Consider the following 22,165-nt stretch of genomic DNA (forward strand, 5'->3'; position numbering starts at 1 on the left):
TTCATATTCTAACAGCTCACATCGCCCCTTTCTTAATTTGTGGCAATAAAACAAGCTCCCCAAACCACAACACCTTTGTTAGGATCCGTCACAAAAAGCATTGCGCCAATTTAATTTCAAAGTAAATCCCTTCATGTCTGGAAAGAAGTAGAAGCCGCAAGCATCTCATTTAGTTGAGGGGTCTTGAACATAGTCCACGCAAGTGTTTATTCTCCAGGTAGATGAAGTGGGCATGGGACTGCGACAGCAATTACGTGAGTTTTGTGATAGAGAGGCTGTAAGATGTTTGATAGTTAGAAGTGAAGAGATGTTAGCACAACAGGGCTCCTATTCTTGACAGGAGCTAGTGTGCATTGCTGGGAAGAATACAGGGAGCTTTGCTATGTGCACAATTGTACTGTAACTGATCAGATATAACTGGATGCTGACTATGGATGTTTGAAGTAGAAAAGTTCACACTTCTTTACCATGTGCCTTCTGCTTTTGAAGATGCAATGATAAATTTACCTTGCAGCACATCAGAAATCTGAGGAATTTAATTAGACACATCCATTCAATGAGATGCGGTAGGGAGATTTGATATGGTGCACATGAGCTTTCATTTGATTAACTGCCATACAGCAGGCTTGTCAGCAAAAGGGACAGTGTTTATCATGGATACAAAGTTATCTGAGTGACAGGAAGCAAAAAGTAGTCACTGAGTCAAAATCCTGGAACTCGCTACCGAGCTGCACTGCGATGCACCTACACCAGATGGACGACAGCAGTTTGAGAATGCGGATCACCAACACCTTTCCTGGGACAATTAGAATGAGCAATAAATGCTAGCCTTGCTAGCAACATCTATATCCTGTGATGAATAAAAAAATTGTATGTACAGTCATGAGAAGGACCTAATGAAAATGTGACCGCATTATTCTGAATGTTTCTTTAATCATTTACTCATCCTCTGATGTATCCTTGTCGTTAGTGTCGGACCTCTCGGGAACAAAAGTGGGGAATTATGCTTCGAGCCCAAAGAAGTAGGGGAGATCCTAAATGAATACTTTGCGTCGGTATTCACAAAGGAGAGGGATGTGTTGACTGGGAGTGTCTCGGAGGGGAGTGTTGACCCGTTAGAGAAAATCTCCATTACAAGGGAGGAAGTGTTAGGTTTTTTAGGGAATATAAAGACTGACAAATCCCCAGGGCCTAATGGAATCTATCCCAGGCTGCTCAGGGAGACGGAGATGAAATCGCTGGGCCTCTGACGCAAATCTTTGTCTCGTCACTGGACACAGGTGAGGTCCCAGAGGATTGGAGGATAGCTAATGTGGTCCCGTTATTTAAGAAGGGTAGGAAGGATAATCCGGGAAATTATAGGCCGGTGAGCTTGACGTCCGTGGTAGGGAAGTTGTTGGAGAGGATTCTTAGAGATAGGATGTATGCGCATTTAGAAAGGAATAAACTCATTCACGATAGTCAGCATGGTTTTGTGAGAGGGAGGTCATGCCTCACTAACCTGGTGGAGTTTTTTGAAGAAGTGACTAGAATGGTTGACGAGGGAAGGGCCATGGATGTCATCTATATGGACTTTAGTAAAGCGTTTGACAAAGTCCCTCATGGTAGGTTGGTGCAAAAGGTTGGATCTCATGGGATAAAGGGGGAGGTGGCTAGATGGGTGGAGAACTGGCTTGGTCACAGAAGACAGAGGGTGGTAGTGGAAGGGTCTTTTTCCGGCTGGATGTCTGTAACTAGTGGTGTTCCGCAGGGCTCTGTATTGGGACCTCTGCTGTTTGTGATTTATATCAACGATCTGGAAGAAGGTGTAACTGGGGTGATCAGTAAGTTTGCGGACGACACAAAAATGGCTGGACTTGCAGATAGTGAGGAACATTGTCAGAGGCTACAGAAGGATATAGATAGGCTGGAAATTTGGGCAAAGAAATGGCAGATGGAGTTCAATCCAGATAAATGCGAAGTGATGCATTTTGGTAGAACTAACATAGTGGGGAGCTATACGATAAATGGCAGAACCATAAAGGGTGTAGATACGCAGAGGGACCTGGGTGTGCAAGTCCACAGATCCTTGAAGGTGACGTCACAGGTGGAGAAGGTAGTGAAGAAGGCATATGGCATGCTTGCCTTTATAGGACGGGGCATAGAGTATCAAAGTTGGGGTCTGATGTTGCAGTTGTATAGAACGTTGGTTCGGCCGCATTTGGAATACTGCGCCCAGTTCTGGTCGCCACACTACCAGGAGGACGTGGAGGCTTTAGAGAGAGTGCAGAGGAGGTTTACCAGGATGTTACCTGGTATGGAAGGGCTTAGTTATGAGGAGAGATTGGGTAAACGGGGGTTGTTCTTACTGGAAAGATGGAGGATGAGGGGTGACCTAATAGAGGTGTATAAAATTGTGAAAGGCATAGATAGGGTGAACGGTTGGAAGCTTTTTCCCAGGTCGGTGGTGACATTCGCGAGGGTCATAGGTTCAAGGTGAGGGGGGGGAGGTTTAACACGGATATCAGAAGGACGTATTTTACACAGAGGGTGGTGGGGGCCTGGAATGCGCTGCCGGGCAAGGTGGTGGAGGTGGACACACAGGGAACGTTTAAGACTTATCTAGATAGCCACATGAACGGAGTGGGAATGGAGGGATACAAAAGAATGGTCTAGTTTGGACCAGGGAGCGGCACGGGCTTGGAGGGCTGAAGGGCCTGTTCCTGTGCTGTATTGTTCTTTGTTCTTTGTTCAAATATCATGAACTCACCAACTGTTTCTGAAATGTTAAGAGTTTTACTGTAATTCTTACTTGCAACAGCAGATAGTAGATGAATGAATGGCTTTAATAGTACAAGTTTCTTTGGTGAATTAATGCTTACTTTTGGAATACACTCAACTTTAGACTTGGAGGTTAACCATAGAACCATTGGGTGCTGAATGTAGGTTCTTCTACTCCAAAAGTGTGCTCAGTGCCAGTCTCAGTAGAATACGCTTTCCACCTTTTTTCATTGAAATTCCAAACTTCCATGATCAAATCCTCTTATCAGGATGTATCTAGATCCATTTTCAACAAGCTTGCTTTGGATGAAAAAAAGTCTTTCCCCTACATATCCTCTTGTGTTTTCAGAATACCAGTGTTTTCCCATTACATTATTTAGCTGTTTCTGGAGGTCTGGCCCCAGTCCCCCAAGAGAAATGCTATAGAGTCAGAGAGGTTCACAGCCTGGAAACAGGTCCTTTGGCTCAACTTGTCCATGCTGTCCAGTTTTTACCATTAAGCTCGTCCCAATTGCCCGCGTTTAACCTATATCCCTCTATACCATTCTTAACCGTGGAACCGTCTAAATGCTTTTTAAAAGACAAAATTGTACCTGCGTCTACTACTACCTCTGGCAGCTTATTCCAGACACTCACCGCCCTCTGTGTGGAAAAACATTGCCCCTCTGGACCCTTTTGTATCTCTCCCCTTTCACCGTAAACCTATGCCCTCTAGTTTTAGACTCCCCTACCTTTAGGAAAAGATGTTGACTATCTATCTTATCTATGTCCCATTATTTTATAGACCTCTATAAGATCACCCCTAAGCCTCCTACGCTCCAGGGAAAAAAGTCCCAGTCTATCCAGCCTCTCCTTATAACTCAAACTATCAAGTCCCGGTATCATCCTAGTAAATCTTTTCTGAACTCTTTCTGGTTTAATAATATCCTTTCTATAATAGGTTGACCAGAACTGTACACAGTATTCCAAGTATTCACAGTATTCTGGGGAGCCGATTGCTTAGTGGTATTATCGCTCGTCTATTAATCCAGAAACTCAGCAACTGCTCTGGGTTCAAATCCTGCCGTGACAGTAGGTGGAATTTGAATTCCATTAAAAATGTCTGGAATTAAGAATCTACTGATGACCATGAAAGCACTGTCAATTGTCGGAAAATTCCACCTGGTTCACTAATGTTCTTTAGGGAAGGAAATCTGCCGTCCTTACCTGGTCTGGCCTACATGTGACTCCAGACCCACAACAATGTTGTTGACTCTCAACTGCCCTCTGAACAAGGACAATAGGGGTGGGCAATAAATGCTGGCCAGCCAGCGACACCCATGCCCCACAAAGGAATAAAAAAAAGTGTGGCCTTACCACACTGTACAACAAGACGTCCCAACTCCTGTATTCAATGTTCTGACCAATGAAACCAAGCATGCCGAATGCCTTCTTCACCACTCTGTCCATCTGTGACTCCACTTTCAAGGAGCTATGAACCTATACCGCTAGATCTCTTTGTTCAATAACTCTCCCCAACACCCTACCATTAACTGAGTAAGTCCTGCCCTGGTTCGATCTACCAAAATGAATCACCTTGTATTTATCTAAATTAAACTCCATCTGCCATTCGTCAGCCCACTGGCCCAATTGATCTAGATCCCGTTGCAATCCTAGATAACTTTCTTCACTGTCCACTATGCCACCAATCTTGGTGTCATCTGCAAACTTACTAACCATGCCTCCTAAATTCTCATCCAAATCATTAATATAAATGACAAATAACTGGACACAGCACCGATCCCTGAGGCACACCGCTGGTTTCCAAATGTTCTGACATCTTTCCTAAATTTTTCTTTACGCCAGCATGTTTGTGTCCTGTATCCTGCTGCTCTCATATATTCTGTTTTGTGTTTCCTGTTTCCTGTATTGTCTTCTTTCAGAGACCGTCTGAGAAGCTATGGTTTGTCATCTCTTCAGTATTGGGAATCAGTTCATTTTCCCTCTTTTGAGCCTCTTCTTGCATCTTGTAGCCATTAGAATTGTATCAAGTGATTTAACCCCAGAGCATTGGATAGCTCCATTATATCTGGGGATTTGACCTTTACTAATTTGGCCAAATAACTGAGCATCCTGTTCATTTAATTTGTTCTGGCTGACTGACCTGTAATTACTCAGCCTGTTTCCCCCCCCCCCTCCTTTTTTAAACAATGGTTTAACTAGAAGAGAGATTCAAGGTGTGTGTGGATTTGGGGAATAGCTCTGTTCTCTTTGCATTTTGCTGGGTTGTTGAATGTTCAGTGACAATGCAGAGAATATTTATTGATTGGTTATACTGTATTATATGTCTGCCTTTTGCTTAAGGTAAGCATCTGTTTGGAGTGCAATAGTAGTAAATTGCGTGGGTTGAAGAGGAAGTGGATTCGCTGTTCAGCACAGGCTACAGTTCTACACCTGAAGAAATTTATCGCCAAAAAACTCAACCTAGCATCATTTAATGAGGTAAATTTTCAAAATGAATATCACAGCCAGTATAGTATTCTTTTGGAACTGCATGTATACTTTAATATATTTATTTCACCCAGCATAACCTTATGAAATAGTTGTGTTGGGACAGTATAATGTAGACTATTCCAAGGATTAGTGAATTCTACTTGCACTATTTTATTACCGTGTTTATTGCTTGTTCACTTTGCTTTGGGTGCAGATTGAATCCTTATTTGCTGGAGCATTGTGGAACTTTGTCCTAAATCAAATCCTGGGCTTTGTCTGAAGCTATATCGATACTACAAGTTAGCAAATTTAGTTTGTTAATTTGAGATTATTCCGATGCACAGCAAATGTATCACGCTGCAAAATGGAGGAGCAGCTGCTGTATAGCAAACAACTTTTCTTTCTCTTTGCTTTTTATGTTTTAACATTTCTTTCCCTTTTCCTTGACTAGAATTGCAATGTGTCCTTGTGAAATGCTTAGCCGGTGAAGTTATCAGCTAAGTACCTGTCTCCCTCAAGAGTTTGAAACCTTTTAAAAGGTTTTCTATTTACCCATGTTTCTGCTTTTTAATTCCAGCATATTTAGTGCTTACATTTTCTGTACTGTGTTTGTTGCTGATTTGCTTAGTAACATATTACGGGAACCGTGGTGCACGAAAGCTGTGCTGAACCTAGTCAAAAAGAAAAGGAAAGCATACAAAAGATTCAGAGAGCTAGGCGATGATAGGGATCTAGATGAGTATACGGCTTGTAGGAAGGGACTTTAGAAGGAAATTAGGAGAGCCAGAAAGGGTCACGAGAAGGACTTGGCAGGTAAGATTAAGGAGAACCCTAAGGCATTCTATAAATACGTTAAGAGTAAAAGGATGAGATGTGAAGGTATAGGACCTATAAAATGTGAAGGTGAGAAAGTCTGTACAGAACCGGAAGAAATAGCAGAGGTGCTTAACAAATACTTTACCTCGGTATTCACGGTGGAAAAAGACCTGGGTGGTTGTACTACAGGATTGTGGCGGACTGAAAAGATTGAGTTTGTGGACATTAAGAAAGAGGATGTGTTGGAAATTTTGAATAGCATCAGGATAGATAAGTCGCCGGGACCGGATGGGATGTACCCCAGGTTTCTGTGGGAGGCGAGGGAAGAGATTGCAGAGCCTCTGGCGATGATCTTTGCGTCGTCGATGGAGACGGGAGAGGTTCCGTCTCATCCAGGAGTCTCTTAAAAGACCCTATTGAGTTCGCCTCCACCACCACTGACGGCAGCCGATTCCACTCGCCCACCACCCTCTGTGTGAAAAACTTCCCCCTAACATTTCCCCTGTACCTACCCCCCAGCACCCTAAACCTGAGTCCTCTCGTAGCAGACATTTCCACCCTGGGAAAAAGCCTCTGAGAGTCCACCCGATCTATGCCTCTCACCATCTTATACACCTCTATTAGGTCTCCTCTCATCCTTCGTCTCTCCAAGGAGAAAAGACCGAGCTCCCTCAGCCTATCCTCATAAGGCATGCCACTCAATCCAAGCAACATCCTTGTAAATCTGCTCTGCACCCTTTCAATCTTTTCCACATCCTTCCTATAGTGAGGCGACCAGAACTGAGCACAGTACTCCAAGTAGGGTCTGACGAGGGTCTTATATAGTTACATCATTATCCCCGGACTCCGAAACACAATCCCTCGATTGATAAAGGCCAGCACACCATATGCCTTCTTAACCACCTCCTCCACCTGCGGGGCCGATTTTAGCGTCCTATGGACCCGGACCCCAAGGTCCTTCTGATCCTCTACAGTACTAAGAGTCTTTCCCTTTATATTGTACTCCTTCATCCCATTTGACCTACCAAAATGGACCACGACGCATTTATCTGGGTTGAAGTCCATCTGCCACTTGTCTGCCCAGTCTTGCATCCTATCTATGTCCCTCTGTAACTTCTGACATCCCTCCAGACTATCCACAACCCCACCAACCTTCGTGTCGTCAGCAAACTTACCAACCCATCCCTCCACTTCCTCATCCAGGTCATTTATGAAAATGACAAACAGCAAGGGTCCCAGAACAGATCCCTGGGGCACACCACTGGTGACCGACCTCCATTTAGAAAAAGACCCATCTATACCCACTCTCTGCCTCCTTTGGGCAAGCCAGTTCTGGATCCACCGGGCAGCAGCCCCTTGGATCCCATGCCCTCTCACTTTTTCTCGAAGCCTTGCATGGGGGACCTTATCGAACGCCTTGCTAAAATCCGTATAAACCACATCTACCGCCTTCCCTTCGTCAATGTGTTTAGTCACATTTACGAAGAACTCCACCAGGCTCGTAAGGCACGATCTGCCCCTGTCAAAGCCATGCTGAGTATTCTTGAGCATACTAAACCTCTCTAAATGCTCATATATCCTGTCCCTCAGGATCTTCTCCATCAGTTTACCAACCACTGAGGTTAGACTCACCGGTCGGTAATTACCTGGGCTATCCCTATTCCCCTTCTTGAAAGTAGGAACCACATCCGCAATCCTCCAATCCTCCGGCACCTCTCCCGTCTCCATCGACGACGCGAAGATCATTGCCAGAGGCTCTGCAATCTCTTCCCTCGCCTCCCACAGTTACCTGGGGTACATCCCATCCGGACCCAGCGGCTTATCTATCTTGATACCATTCAAAGATTCCAGCACAACCTCTTTCTTAAAGTCCACATACTCAATCCTTTCAGTCCACCGCACGCCCGCAGTACATCCACCCAGGTCCTTCTCCTCTGTGAAAACCGAGGCAAAATACTCATTGAGCACCTCTGCCATTTCTACTGGTTCCGTACAGACTTTCCCGCCTTCACCTTTTATAGGCCCTATTCCGTCACGTCTCATCCTTTTACTCTTCACATATTTATAGAACGCCTTACGGTTCTCCTTAATCCTACCTGCCAGGGCCTTCTCGTGACCCCTTCTGGCTCTCTTAATTTCCTCCTTTAGTCCCTTCCTACAAGCCGTATACTCTTCTAAATCCCTATCTTCGCCAAGCTCTCTGAGCCTTTTGTACGCTTTCCTTTTCTTCTCGACTAGGTCCCGCACAGCTTTCGTGCACCACGGTTCCTTTAACCGACCAACACCTCCCTGTCTGCTCGGAACGTTGTCCTGTAGAACTCTAGACAGACATTCCTTGAAAAACTGCCACCTCTCTTCAGTACATTTCCCCGAGAATACCTCCTTCCAATTTACTCCTCTAATTTGCTGTCTAATGTCTTCATATTTCCCCTTACTCCATATAAACACTTTCCTCGCTTGCCTGATCCTCTCTTTTTCCAATGCAAGCATAAAGGAGATAGAGTTATGATCGCTATCCCCAAGATGCTCTCCCACTGAGAGATCTGACACCTGTCCAGGTTCATTGGTCAGTATCAGATCAAGTACAGCCTCTCCTCTTGTAGGCTTGTCCACATGCTGTGTCAGGAAACCCTCCTGAACACACCTAACGAACTCCTCCCTATCCAATCCCCTTACCCTAGGGATATTCCAATCTATGTTTGGGAAATTAAAGTCTCCCATCACAACAACTCTGCTATTACTGCATCTTTCCAGGATCTGTTTCCCTATCCACTCCTCCACCTTCCTGTTACTATTTGGCGGCCTATAGAAAACTTCCAGCAAAGTGACCGGCCCCTTCCCACTCTGAACTTCCACCCACAGAGACTCGGTGGACAATCCCTCCACAGCATACACCTTCTCTACAGCTGTGACACTATCCCTGATCAACAGTGCCACTCCACCCCCTCTCTTGCCTCCCTCCCTGTCCTTCCTGAAACATCTGAATCCCGGCACCTGGAGTATCCAGTCCTGTCCCTGAGACATCCAAGTCTCCGTAATGGCCACCACATCACACTTCCAGGCATTGATCCACGCTCTGAGCTCATCCCCTTTATTCACTATACTCCTGGCATTAAAGTAAACATATCTCAATCCTTTGGTCTGACCTCTCCCCTTCTCTATTCCCTGTCCATCCGCCCTCTTGCACTGCCTATAACCTTTCTCTGTTTGCGAGCTACCTTCCTCACTCTCAGTCACCTCATTTTGGTATGCTTGCCTTTTTAGGACGGGATATAGAGTATAAAAGCTGGAGTCTGATATTGCGGCTGTATAGAACGCTGGTTAGGCCACATTTGGAGTACTGCGTCCAGTTCTGGTTGTGGAGGCTTTAGAGAGAGTGCAGAGAAGGTTTACCAGGATGTTGCCTGGTATGGAGGGTCTTAGCTATGAGGAGAGATTGGGTAAACTGGGCTTGTTCTCCCTGGAAAGACGGAGAATGAGGGGAGACCTAATAGAGGCGTACAAAATTATGAAGGGTATAGATAGGGTGAACAGTGGGAAGCTTTTTCCCAGGTCGGAGGTGACGATCACGAGGAGTCACGGGCTCAAGGTGAGAGGGGCAAGATATAACTCAGATATCAGAGGGACGTTTTTTACAGAGAGAATGGTGGGGGCCTGGAATGCACTGCCAAGTAGGGTGGATGGAGGCAGACACGCTGGCATCGTTTAAGACTTACCTGGATAGTCACATGAGCAGCCTGGGAATGGAGGGATACAAACAAATGGTCTAGTTGGACCAATGAGCGGCACAGGCTTGGAGGGCCGAAGGGCCTATTTCCTGTGCTGTACGGTTCTTTGTTCTTTGTGTAAGAGCATATCAGGATGACAATTCTTTGTTCTCCTCTTCCTACTTTTGAAGAGTTAATTGACATTAGTCAAAGATGTCACTTGTTTTCCATTAACTTGTGGGTGCAGGCATAGTGCTCCAAGTGTGGCTACAACCAGTTGGCACGCAGGCATTTTGAGATATTTTCTGTTACCAGTAACTGGATGTTATCAATTGTGGTTCAGTTGACAGCACTCTCTCTCCTAAGTTACAAGATTGTGGATTTAAGTCCCGTTCCAGGCACTTGAGCATAAAATCTCGCTAACACTTTAGTGGAGTAGTGACGTGTACTCCATTGTCTATTTTTAAGGTGGATGTGAAAGTTCCGATGGCATAATGTAGAACAGGAGCAGGAGAGTTCTCCCCAGTTGATTCAGGACACCATTTTCATTAAACTACTCGATGTTGTCACTTTTTGGCACAAGTGACATAAATGGAAATAGGGATGAGGTCCTGAGGAGTGATTATGGAGAGCTAGGAAAAAGGTTAAGAAGCAGGACCTCGATGGTGGTAATCTCTGGATTACTTCCAGTGCCACGTGCTAGTGAGGGTAAGAACAGGAGAATATGGTAGATGAATGCGTGGTTAAAGAATTGGTGCAGGGAACAGGGATTCAGATTCTTATATCATTGGGGTCTTTTCTGGGGCAGAGGTGACCTGTTTAATAGGGATGGGTTCCATCTGAACTGGAGGGGGGACCAATATCCTGGGGGACGGATATGCTGGTGCTACAAGGGAGGGTTTAAACTAGATTGGCGGGGGGGGGGGGTGGGATTCTCGGCAGCAGGGAAGCAAATGAGGGGCTGAAAGGTGATCAGTACTCAGCAACGGCAAGCTGAATAGGCATGATAGCAGGAGCACGGCAGGGAGCGGAGGAAACCTGTTGGATTAAATTGCATCTATTTCAATGCAAGAAGGCTGACAGGTAAGGCTGATGAACTCGGCATGGATAGGTATGTGGGACTGGGATATTATAGCCATAACTGAAACATGGCTAAGGGGAAGGTAGGAATGGCGGCTTAATGTTCCAGGGTACAAGGGCTTTAGGCGGGACAGAGGTGGAGGAAAGAGAGGAGGGGGAGTTGCATTCTTGATTAAAGGGAGCATCATGGCAGTAGTCAGAGATGAAATGACTGAGGGATCATCAGATGGTGACCTTATTGGGGTTGTACCATATAGAACATTACAGCGCAGTACAGGCCCTTCGGCCCTCGATGTTGCGCCGACCTGTGAAACCAATCTAAAGCCCATCTAACCTACACTATTCCAATATCATCCATATGTTTATCCAATGACCATTTAAATGCCCTTAATGTTGGCGAGTCCCCTACTGTTGCAGGCAGGGCATTCCACGCCCTACTACTCTCTGAGTAAAGAACCTATCTCTAACATCTGTCCTATATCTATCACCCCTCAATTTAAAGTCATGTCCCCTCGTGCTAGCCATCACCATCCGAGAAAAAAGGGCTCTCACTGTCCACCCTATCTAATCCTCTGATCATCTTGTATGCCTTTATTAAGTTACCTCTTAACCTTCTTCTCTCTAACGAAAACAACCTCAAGTCCCTCAGCCTTTCCTCATAAGACCTTCCCACCATACCAGGCAACATCCTGGTAAATCTCCTCTGCACCCTTTCCAATGCTTCCACATCCTTCCTATAATGCGGCGACCAGAACTGTACGCAATACTCCAAGTGCGGCCGCACCAGAGTTTTGTACAGCTGCAACATGACCTCATGGCTCCGAAACTCAATCCCTCTACCAATAAAAGCTAACACACTGTACACCTTCTTAACAACCCTATCAACCTGGGTGCCAACTTTCAGGGATCTATGCACATTTACACCGAGATCTCTCTGCTCATCCACACTACCAAGTATCTTACCATTAGCCCAGTACTCTGTATTCCTGTTACTCCTTCCAAAGTGAATCACCTCTCACTTTTCCGCATTAAACTCCATTTGCCACGTCTCAGCCCAGCTCTGCAGCTTATCTATGTCCCTCTGTAACCTGCAACATCCTTCCGCACTGTCCACAACTCCACCGACTTTAGTGTCATCCACAAACTTACTAACCCATTCTTCTACGCCCTCATCCAGGTCATTTATAAAAATGACAACCAGCAGTGGCCCCAAAACAGATCCTTGCGGTACACCACTAGTAACTGAACTCCAGGATGAACATTTCCCATCAACCACCACCCTCTGTTTTCTTACAGCTAGCCAATTTCTGATCCAAACCGCTAAATCACCCTCAATCCCATGTGTCCGTATTTTCTGCAATAGCTTACCGTGGGGAACTTTATCAAACGCTTTACTGAAATCCATATACACCACATCAACTGCTTTACCCGCATCCACCTCTTTGGTCACCTTGTCAAAGAACTCAATAAGGTTTGTGAGGCACGACCTACCCTTCACAAAACCGTGTTGACTATCCCTAATCAAATTATTCATTTCTAGATGCTTATAAATCCTATCTCTTATAATCCTTTCCAAAACTTTGCCCACAACAGAAGTAAGGCTCACCGGTCTATAATTACCAGGGTTGTCTCTACTCCCCTTCTTGAACAAGGGGACAACATTTGCTATCCTCCAGTCTTCTAGCACTATTCCTGTAGACAATGGCGACATAAAGATCAAAGCCAAAGGCTCTGCAATCTCCTCCCTAGCCTCCCAGAGAATCCTAGGATAAATCCCATCCGGCCCCCAAATAGTCAGAGAGACAAGAACAAATATGCAGGGAGATTGGGGAGACTTGCAGGAGTAATAGGGTTGTCATAGTGGAGGATTTTAATTTTCCTAACATAGACTGGGACTGCCATAGTGTTAAGGGCTTAGATGGGGTGGAGTTTGTTAAGTGTGTTCAGGAATGTTTCTTCAGGCAGTATTTGGTGGGTCCTACTCAGGAAAGGGTAAAACTTGACCTATTCGTGGGAAATAGGACAGGACAAGTGACTGAGGTGACAGTGTGAGGCCACTTTGGGACCAGTGACCATTGTCCCATTAATTTTAATATAGTTATGGTAAGGGACAAAACTGGTGTACAGGTGCAAGTTCTAAATTGGGCAAGGCGAATTTTGATGGAATTAGATGGGAGCTTGCAAGGGTTGATTGGAGTAGCTTGTTTGAGGGCAAAGGGACTTCCAGCAATTGGAAGCCTTTAAAAGTGAATTAGTTAGAGTTCAGGGTCTATATGTTCCTGATAGGGTGAAGGGTAAGGCTGGCAAGAGAAGGGAACACTGGATGACAAAACATATTGAGATTTTGGCTAGGAAAGAAAGGGCATGGCTCAGGTACAAGCAGCTGGAATCGAGGGATTCCCTAGAGGTGTACAGGGGATACAGGAGTACTCATAGAGTCATAGAGGTTTACAGCATGGAAACAGGCCCTTTGGCCCAACTTGTCCATGCCGCCCTTTTTTTTAAACCCTAAGCTAATCCCAATTGCCTGCATTTGGCCAATATCCCTCTATACCCATCTTATCCATGTAACTGTCCAAATGCTTTTCAAAAGACAAAATTGTACCTGCCTCTACTACTACCTCTGGCAGCTTGTTCCAGACACTCACCACCCTCTGTGTGAAAAAATTGCCCCTCTGGACACTTTTGCATCTCTCCCCTCTCACCTTAAACCTATGCCCTCTAGTTTTAGACTCCCCTACCTTTGGGAAAAGATATTGACTATCTACCTTGTCTATGCCCGTCATTATTTTATAGACCTCTATAAGTTACCCCTCAGCCTCCTATGCTCCAGAGAAAAAAGTCCCAGTCTATTCAGCCTCTCCTTATAACTCAAACCATCAAGTCCCGGTAGCATCCTAGTAAATCTTTCCTGCACTGTTTCTAGTTTAATAATATCCTTTCTGTAATAGGGTGACCAGAACTGCACACAGTATTCCAAGTGTGGCCTTACCAATGTCTTGTACAACTTCAACAAGACGTCCTAACTCCTGTATTCAATGTTCTGACCGATGAAACCAAGCATGCCGAATGCCTTCTTCACCACTCTGTCCACCTGTGACTCCACTTTCAAGGAGCTATGAACATGTACCCTGAGATCTCTTTGTTCTGTAACTCTCCCCAACGCCCTACCATTAACTGAGTAAGTCCTGCCCTGGTTCAATCTACCAAAATGCATCACCTCGCATTTGTCTAAATCAAACTCCATCTGCCATTCGTCAGCCCACTGGCCCAATTGATCAAGATCCTGTTGCAATTGGAGGTACCTTTCTTCACTGTCTACTATGCCACCAATCTTGGTGTCATCTGCAAACTTAGTAACCATGCCTCCTATATTCTCATCCAAATCATTAATATCAATGACAAATAACAGTGGACCCAGCACTGATCCCTGAGGCACACTGCTGGTCACAGGCCTCCAGTTTGAAAAGCAACCCTCTACTCGAGAAGGAAATTAAGAGAGCAAAAAGGGGGCACGAGGTAGCTTTAGCTGAGAGGATTAAGGTGAATCCCATTCACCTTATTGTGTACAGTTTTGGTCACCTAGTTATAGGAAGGATGTAAATAAGGCTGAAAGAGTGCAGAGAAGGTTCACAAGGATGTTGTCAGGATTTGAGAAGCTGAGTTACAGAGAGAGATTGAATAGGTTGGGACTTTATTCCCTGGAGCGCAGAAGAATGAGGGGAGATTTGATAGACGTGTATAAGATTTTGATGGGTATAGATAGAGTGAATGCAAGCAGGCTTTTTCCACTGAGGTGAGGAGAGAAAAAAACAAGAGGGCATGGGTTAAGGGTGAAAGGAGAAAAGTTTAAAGGGAATATTAGGGGGGGCTTCTTCACGCAGAGAGTGGTGAGAGTGTGGAATGAGCTGCCGGATAAAGTGGTAAATGCGGGGTCACTTTTAACATTTAAGAAAAACTTGGATGGGTTCATGGATGAGAGGGGTGTGGAGGGATATGGTCCAAGTGCAGGTCAGTGGGACTAGGCATAAAATGGTTCGGCACAGACAAGAAGGGCCAAAAGGCCTGTTTCTGAGCTGTAATTTTCTATGGTTCTATGGATTCTTTTAAGTATATTAATGGAAAAAGAATAACCAGAGAGAAAATAGGACCAAAGTGGACACTTGTGTAACCAGAGGAGATGGTTGAGGTTCTCGATGAATATTTCTCATCTGTTTTTACGGTGGAGAAAGACATGAAGACTTGGGAACCTTGGAAAGTTAGTGGCGATATATTGGGGACAGTTCGCATCACGGTAAAGGAGGTGATGGACGTATTAAAATGTATAAAGGTGGATAAATCTCCTGGCCTGACCAGCTATATCCAAGAACACTGCGTGAGGCTAGAGAAGAAATTGCGGCGTCCTGGCTAAGATATTTGCATCATTAACCATGGGTGAGGTACTAGAAGACTGGAGGGTAACAAATGTTGTGACCTTATTTAAGAAGGGCTGCAAAGAAAAACCTGGGAATTATGGACCGGTAAGCCTAACATCTGTGGTGGGTAAGTTACTGGAGAAAATTCTGAGGGATAAGATATACAGGCATTTGAAAATACAGGGTTTGATTAGGAGTAATCAGCACGGCTTTGTGCATGGGAGATCATGCCCTACAAATTTGTTTGACTTCTTTGATCAAGTGACCAGGAAGGTTGATGAGGACAGGGCGGTAGACGTAGTCTAAATGGACTTCAGTAAGGCCTTTGATAAAGTTCCACATGGTGGGTTGCTCTGGAAGGTTAGATCAGATGGAATTCAGGGAGAGCTGGCAAATTGGATATACAATTGGCTTCATGGTAGGAAGCAGAGGGTAATGGTGGAAGGATGCTTGTTGGATTGGAGGACTGTGACTCGTGGTGTGCCTCGGGTCAGTGCTGGGCCCATTGCTGTTTGTTATCTATATCAATGATCTGGATGAGAATGTACAAAGCATGATCAGTAAGTTTGCAGATGACACTAAAATAGGTGGTATTGTAGACAGTGAGGAAGATTATCAAAAATTGCAGCAAGATCTTGATCAGCTGGGGAAGTGGGCTGAGAAATGGCAAATGGAGTTCAATACAGGTAAGTGTGATGTGTTGCATTTTGGAAAGTCAAATCAATGTAGGACTTTTTCGGTGAATGGTAAAACCTTAGGAAGTATTGTGGAACAGAGGGACCTTGGGGTTCAGGTGCACGGTTCTCTAAAGGTGGAGTCACAGGTAGATAGGGCAGTGAACTTTAGGATAGTAATGGACAAGGATGAGTGCTGTCCTACGGGCAGGGTGCTAAATTGGGGGAAGGCTAACTATAGCCGGATTAGGCAAGAATTGGTGGACGTTGATTGGGAGAGGATGTTCGAGGGTAAGTCCGCGTCTGGCATGTGGGAGTCTTTTAAGGAACAATTGATAAGGCTGCAGGATAGGCATGTGCCTGTAAAAAGGAAAGGTAGGATTCGAGAGCCGTGGATAACCAGGGAAATTGAGGATCTGATTAAAATGAAAAGGGAGGCGTACGTTAAGTCCAGGCAACAGAAAACAGATGGAGCTCTGGAGGAATACAGAGTAGGAAAGAACTCAAACGGGGAGTTAGAAGGGCAAAAAGAGGTCACGAGATGTTCTTGGCAGGCAGGATTAAGGAGAATCCTAAGGCATTCTATTCATACGTTAGGAACAAAAGAGTTGTCAGGGAGAAAATCGGACCTCTCAGGGACAAAGGAGGGGAATTATGCTTAGAACCCAAGGGAATAGGGGAGATCCTAAATGAATACTTTGCATCGGTATTCACGAAGGAGAGGGACGTGTTAACCGGGAGTGTCTCGGAGGGAGGTGTTGACCCGTTAGAGAAAATCTCCATTACAAGGGAGGAAGTGTTAGGTTTTTTAGGGAACATTAAAACTGACAAAGCCCCAGGGCCTGATGGCATCTATTCTAGACTGCTCAGGGAGACAAGAGATGAAATTGCTGAGCCTCTGACGGAAGTCTTTGTCTCTTCATTGGACACAGGTGAGATCCCTGAGGATTGGAGGATAGCGAATGTGGTCCCGTTGTTTAAGAAGGGTAGCAGGGATAACCCGGGTAATTATAGGCCAGTGAGCTTGACGTCCGTGGTAGGGAAGTTGTTGGAGAGGATTCTTAGAGACAGGATATATGTGCATTTAGAACGGAACAATCTCATTAGTGACAGACAGCATGGTTTTGTAAGAGGGAGGTCGTGCCTTACAAATTTGGTGGAGTTTTTTGAGGAAGTGACAAAAACGGTTGACGAAGGAAGGGCCGTGGATGTCGTCTATATGGATTTCATTAAGGCATTTGACAAAGTCCCACATGGCAGGTTGGTTAAGAAGGTTAAGGCTCATGGGATACAAGGAGAAGTGGCTAGATGGGTGGAGAACTGGCTTGGCCATAGGAGGCAGAGGGTAGCGGTCGAAGGGTCTTTTTCCGGCTGGAGGTCTGTGACCAGTGGTGTTCCGCAGGGCTCTGTACTGGGACCTCTGCTATTTGTGATATATATAAATGATTTGGAAGAAGGTGTAACTGGTGTTATCAGCAAGTTTGCGGATGACACGAAGATGGCTGGACTTGCGGATAGCAATGAGCATTGTCGGGCAATACAGCAGGATATAGATAGGCTGGAAAATTGGGCGGAGAGGTGGCAGATGGAATTTAATCCAGATAAATGCGAAGTGATGCATTTTGGAAGAAATAATGTAGGGAGGAGTTATACAATAAATGGCAGAGCCATCAAGAGTATAGAAACACAGAGGGACCTAGGTGGCAACACAGGTGGAGAAGGTGGTGAAGAAGGCATATGGTATGCTTGCCTTTATAGGATGGGGTATAGAGTATAAAAGCTGGAGTCTGATGATGCAGCTGTATAGAACGCTGGTTAGGCCATATTTGGAGTACTGCGTCCAGTTCTGGTCGCCACACTACCAAAAGGACGTGGAGGCGTTAGAGAGAGTGCAGAGAAGGTTTACCACGATGTTGCCTGGTATGGAGGGTCTTTGCTATGAGGAGAGATTGGGTAAACTGGGCTTGTTCTCCCTGGAAAGACAGAGAATGAGGGGAGATGTAATAGAGGTGTACAAGATTATGAAGGGGATAGATAGGGTGGAAGGTGGGTAGCTTTTTCCCAGATCAGAAGTGACGATCACGAGGGGTCACGGGCTCAAGGTGAGAGGGGCGAAGCATAACTCAGATATTAGAGGGATGTTTTTTACACAGAGGGTGGTGGGGGCCTGGAATGCGCTGCCAGGTAGGGTGGTGGAGGCAGACATGCTGACATCGTTTAAGACTTACCTGGATAGTCACATGAGCAGCCTGGGAATGGAGGGATACAAACGATTGGTCTAGTTGGACCAAGGAGCGGCACAGGCTTGGAGGGCCGAAGGGCCTGTTTCCTGTGCCGTACTGTTCTTTGTTCTTTGATATTGATATGAAGAAGGCTTTTGGCATGCTGGCCTTCATCAGTCAGGGCATTGAGTATAGAAATTGGGAAGTTATCTTGCAGTTGTACAGGACATTGGTGAGGCTGTACCTGGAGTATTGTGTTCAGTTTTGATCGCCTTGCTATAAGAAAGATGTTATTAAACTGGAGAGAGTGCAGAAGAGATTTATAAGGATGTTGCCAGAACTCAAAGGACTGAGTTATAGGGAGAGATTGGACAGGCTTGGACTTTTTTCTTTGAGCATGGGAGACTGAAGGGTGATCTTATAGAGGTGTATAAGATCATGAGAGGCATAAATAGGGTGAATGCACTTAGTCTTTTTCCCAGGGTTGGGGAATCGAGAACTAGAGGGAATAGGTTTAAGTTAAGAGGGGAAAGAATTAATTGGAACCTGAGGAGTAACTTTTTTACGCAGAAGGTGATACGTGTGTGGAATCAGTTGCCGGAGGAAGTGATTGAGGCAGGACACTGACAACATTTAAAAGGCATTTGGATAGATACATGGATGGGAAAGATTTAAAGGGACATGGGCCAAATGCAGGCAAATGGGGTTAGCTTAGTTGGGCATTTTGGTCAGCATGGGCCAAAGGGCCTGTGTCCGTGCCGTAAATTCTATGATTTTTGGGGCCAGGGGATTCTTGTATGAATCAAGATGAGGATGGTTTTTGATTCTAATTGAATATCCTTTCTATTGTTTTACAAATCTTGTCTGTATCACCAATCACATCCATGCTATTTATACCATGGGTTAAATAAATGGCAATGCACTCTAACCCGTGAAGGTACCTTCACTGCACTAGACATTTCCATTGTGTGTGCCAGTGCCTTTTTGAGTACAGATGAGTTAGACATGTAGGTGTGGACTGCGAACTGGGTTGGGACTACTCAAACTCATTCCACATTGAAAAAGTAAACATGTAAATTTTAGATCTGGCTGGAATTGATCCTAAAATTAGTAAAACCTCTTGTAACACTACATTGGTCAGCTGTGATTCCTTGCTTTCTTTCTTCTGCAGCTGGATATTCTATGCAATGAAGAAATACTTGGAAAAGATCACACTTTGAAGTTTGTTGTCGTCACTCGATGGCGATTCAAGGTAAGCAGCAATATTGTTGTCTTTCTGTAACATGTAACACACTCTGTATTGTAAATTTTTTGAGGTTTTGTTGCAGACATTTTACAAATTCATTGACACACCTTTCCAAATATAATTAGATCACATTTAATTGTATGGACTTAAGGCACCCTTGTTAATGATGAGCGTATGTTTCATTTTCTGTCTTCAATGGTCATTTTCATTCATCAGCTGGAGGTAACTCGCATAGCATGTAAGCACCTTCATCACTCAGCTAACTAAAGCAATGAGTTGCTGAAACATACAAGTCATAAAGTCTCGGGCTCATTCTTCTTCAGCTCTGATTAACAATCTTAGCTGTGGCAGTGGTGGGTAAATCTGGGATGAGGGGTTGGCTAGAGTTAGCTTGTGGAAGGGCAATTGGCCTTCGTTGCTTTCCTATGTCCCTGCTGGAAGTAGATGCATGGACCTCAGGGTTGTGTTGTAATCCAGGTCAGAAACGCCAAAGTGTTTTATGGAGTCTTCCTGGATCACAAGTTTTGCACTTTGAATTTGGCTTGGATAAACATGATAGGTTTCACCTCAGGTATGATTCAAATGACCCACTAGGAAGCTTTAATCAAACAAAGTTTATTTAAGAATATAGTTAACATGTATGGAAAGAAAATTAGCAATAACTATTATCAATTACAAATGAAAACAAAATAATCACAATAATGTATAACCCTTAACAAATATATCTAAAATGTTCCAATCAAACAAAAACTCACCATAAAAAAAAACCCTTTCACAGGTTTAACATAGCAAAGGCTAATGCTCACGTGATACTGGAACTGAATCCTTTGGTTGGAGAATTAAAACCCTGACCTCTCAGCCTTGTAACTCCTAGCAGCCCTCTGGATACACCCAGAACAGTTTGAAGTCAGAACAGCTTCCCAGAACACCAGGGAGAGAGTCTATCTAAGCAGGCTAGCCACAAACAGCAGATTTTCCACTCCAGGAAGGCAAGAAACCTTGCTTTCAGCTAACCAGCAGAATTTCCAGAAACCAGGGAGAGAGAGAGAAACACTTCTTTTCAGTTTGATGTCCCTTCTAAATTAAAACTGCAGCCAGCCAAAACTGAAAATGAAACTGTCCAGAACCCATGACCTACAACCAGCCTTCCTCCAAACAATACAGGGTCGTAAAAGATCTCAAAGCAAAAATAAACAAACCCCATTTAAACCACTGAAGGAGCAGTAAAGGGACTCCTACAGACAACTTGGCAACAATGAAGTAAGCTGAGGCTGTGAGACCTGCAGAGAACACGATTTCTAAAAAAAATTAAAGGTGCACTAACATCACAATTGGGCTTTGTTATGATGCCTCTGCCCATGAGGAGCTCCTGGCACTAATTCTGTTGGCTCTACTTGAAGACTGTCAAATACCAGAGAGTACCCAATACCCATGGAAATGTGCTGTCAGCAACTAGAGGAGAGGCAGATGGGAAGAATAAACTCCGTTGATCACTGACAAGAATTAAGTGATGGTATTTTTGCCAAGAAATGGAAAGAAATTAAATTGTAATGTGGTATATCAATAATCATTAATAAATATTATATATATTCTCCAAAAGGAAAACAGTGACAAGTAAGTTGTCAAGTCTTTGATATATAAGATTGTTTGCAATCTAAGAGTGAAGACAGTTTTTCTAAATTCAGGTGTGACATGATGAAAGTTCATGTTTCTTACATGAGCTTTGCTATTGTCAATGTGAATTTTGGCTGCAAGTGAATTGCAGTCCTTATTGTAGATCTGTCTTGTTTGCTTTAGCAAATATCCTGGTAGTACTTCAGGCTGTCCTGAGTTTCTTAGATAATACTGCCCTCCATTTTTATTTATGCCAAGAAATTACTCTCTCGCGTGCGGTCGCGCTTGCTCTCCCTCTCTCGCGCGCGGTCGCGCTTGCTCTCCCTCTCTCGCGCGCGGTCGCGCTTGCTCTCCCTCTCTCGCGCGCGGTCGCGCTTGCTCTCCCTCTCTCGCGCGCGGTCGCGCTTGCTCTCCCTCTCTCGCGCGCGGTCGCGCTTGCTCTCCCTCTCTCGCGCGCGGTCGCGCTTGCTCTCCCTCTCTCGCGCGCGGTCGCGCTTGCTCTCCCTCTCTCGCGCGCGGTCGCGCTTGCTCTCCCTCTCTCGCGCGCGGTCGCGCTTGCTCTCCCTCTCTCGCGCGCGGTCGCGCTCGCTCTCCCTCTCTCGCGCGTGGTCGCGCTCGCTCTCCCTCTCTCGCGCGCGGTCGTGCTCGCTCTCCCGCGCGCGGTCGTGCTCGCTCTCCCGCGTGCGGTCGTGCTCGCTCTCCCGCGCGCGGTCGTGCTCGCTCTCCCGCGTGCGGTCGTGCTCGCTCTCCCGCGCGCGGTCGTGCTCGCTCTCCCGCGCGCGGTCGTGCTCGCTCTCCCTCGCGCGGTCGTGCTCGCTCTCCCGCGCGCGGTCGCGCTCGCCCTCCCTCTCTCGTGCGCGGTTGCGGTCGCTCACCCTCTCTCGCGCGCGGTCGTGGTCGCTCTCCCTCTCTCGCGCGCGGTCGCGCTCGCTCTCCCTCTCTCGCGCGCGGTCGCGCTCGCTCCCCCTCTCGCGCGCGGTCGTGGTCGCTCCCCCTCTCGCGCGCGGTCTGGGTCGCTCTCCCTCTCTCGCGTGCAGTCTCACACAGTCTCTCGCACGCAGTCGCTCTCACTCTGCATCTCTCGGTCGCAGTCGCTCTCCCTCTCTGGCACAAGCTCACTCTCCCTCTCGCGCGCGGTCGCGCTTGCTCTCCCTCTCTC

General features: G+C 45.7%; 1 protein-coding gene across 4 annotated transcripts in view; it reads left to right on the plus strand.

Moving 5' to 3' along the window:
- pcgf3 (polycomb group ring finger 3) overlaps nucleotides 1-22,165 on the plus strand; it is a 165,141-nt gene that overhangs the window by 137,233 nt on the left and 5,743 nt on the right. For 3 of the 4 annotated variants that reach the window (XM_078202053.1, XM_078202118.1, XM_078202167.1), the window contains 2 exons: nucleotides 5,104-5,241; nucleotides 19,318-19,398. In XM_078202053.1, coding sequence (XP_078058179.1) covers nucleotides 5,104-5,241; nucleotides 19,318-19,398 — 219 coding nt within the window. The remainder of the gene's footprint in view (nucleotides 1-5,103; nucleotides 5,242-19,317; nucleotides 19,399-22,165) is intronic. The other variant, XM_078202200.1, reaches the window with a different exon arrangement.

The sequence above is a fragment of the Mustelus asterias genome, chromosome 1, assembly GCF_964213995.1.
Source record: "Mustelus asterias chromosome 1, sMusAst1.hap1.1, whole genome shotgun sequence".
NCBI lineage: Eukaryota > Metazoa > Chordata > Chondrichthyes > Carcharhiniformes > Triakidae > Mustelus > Mustelus asterias.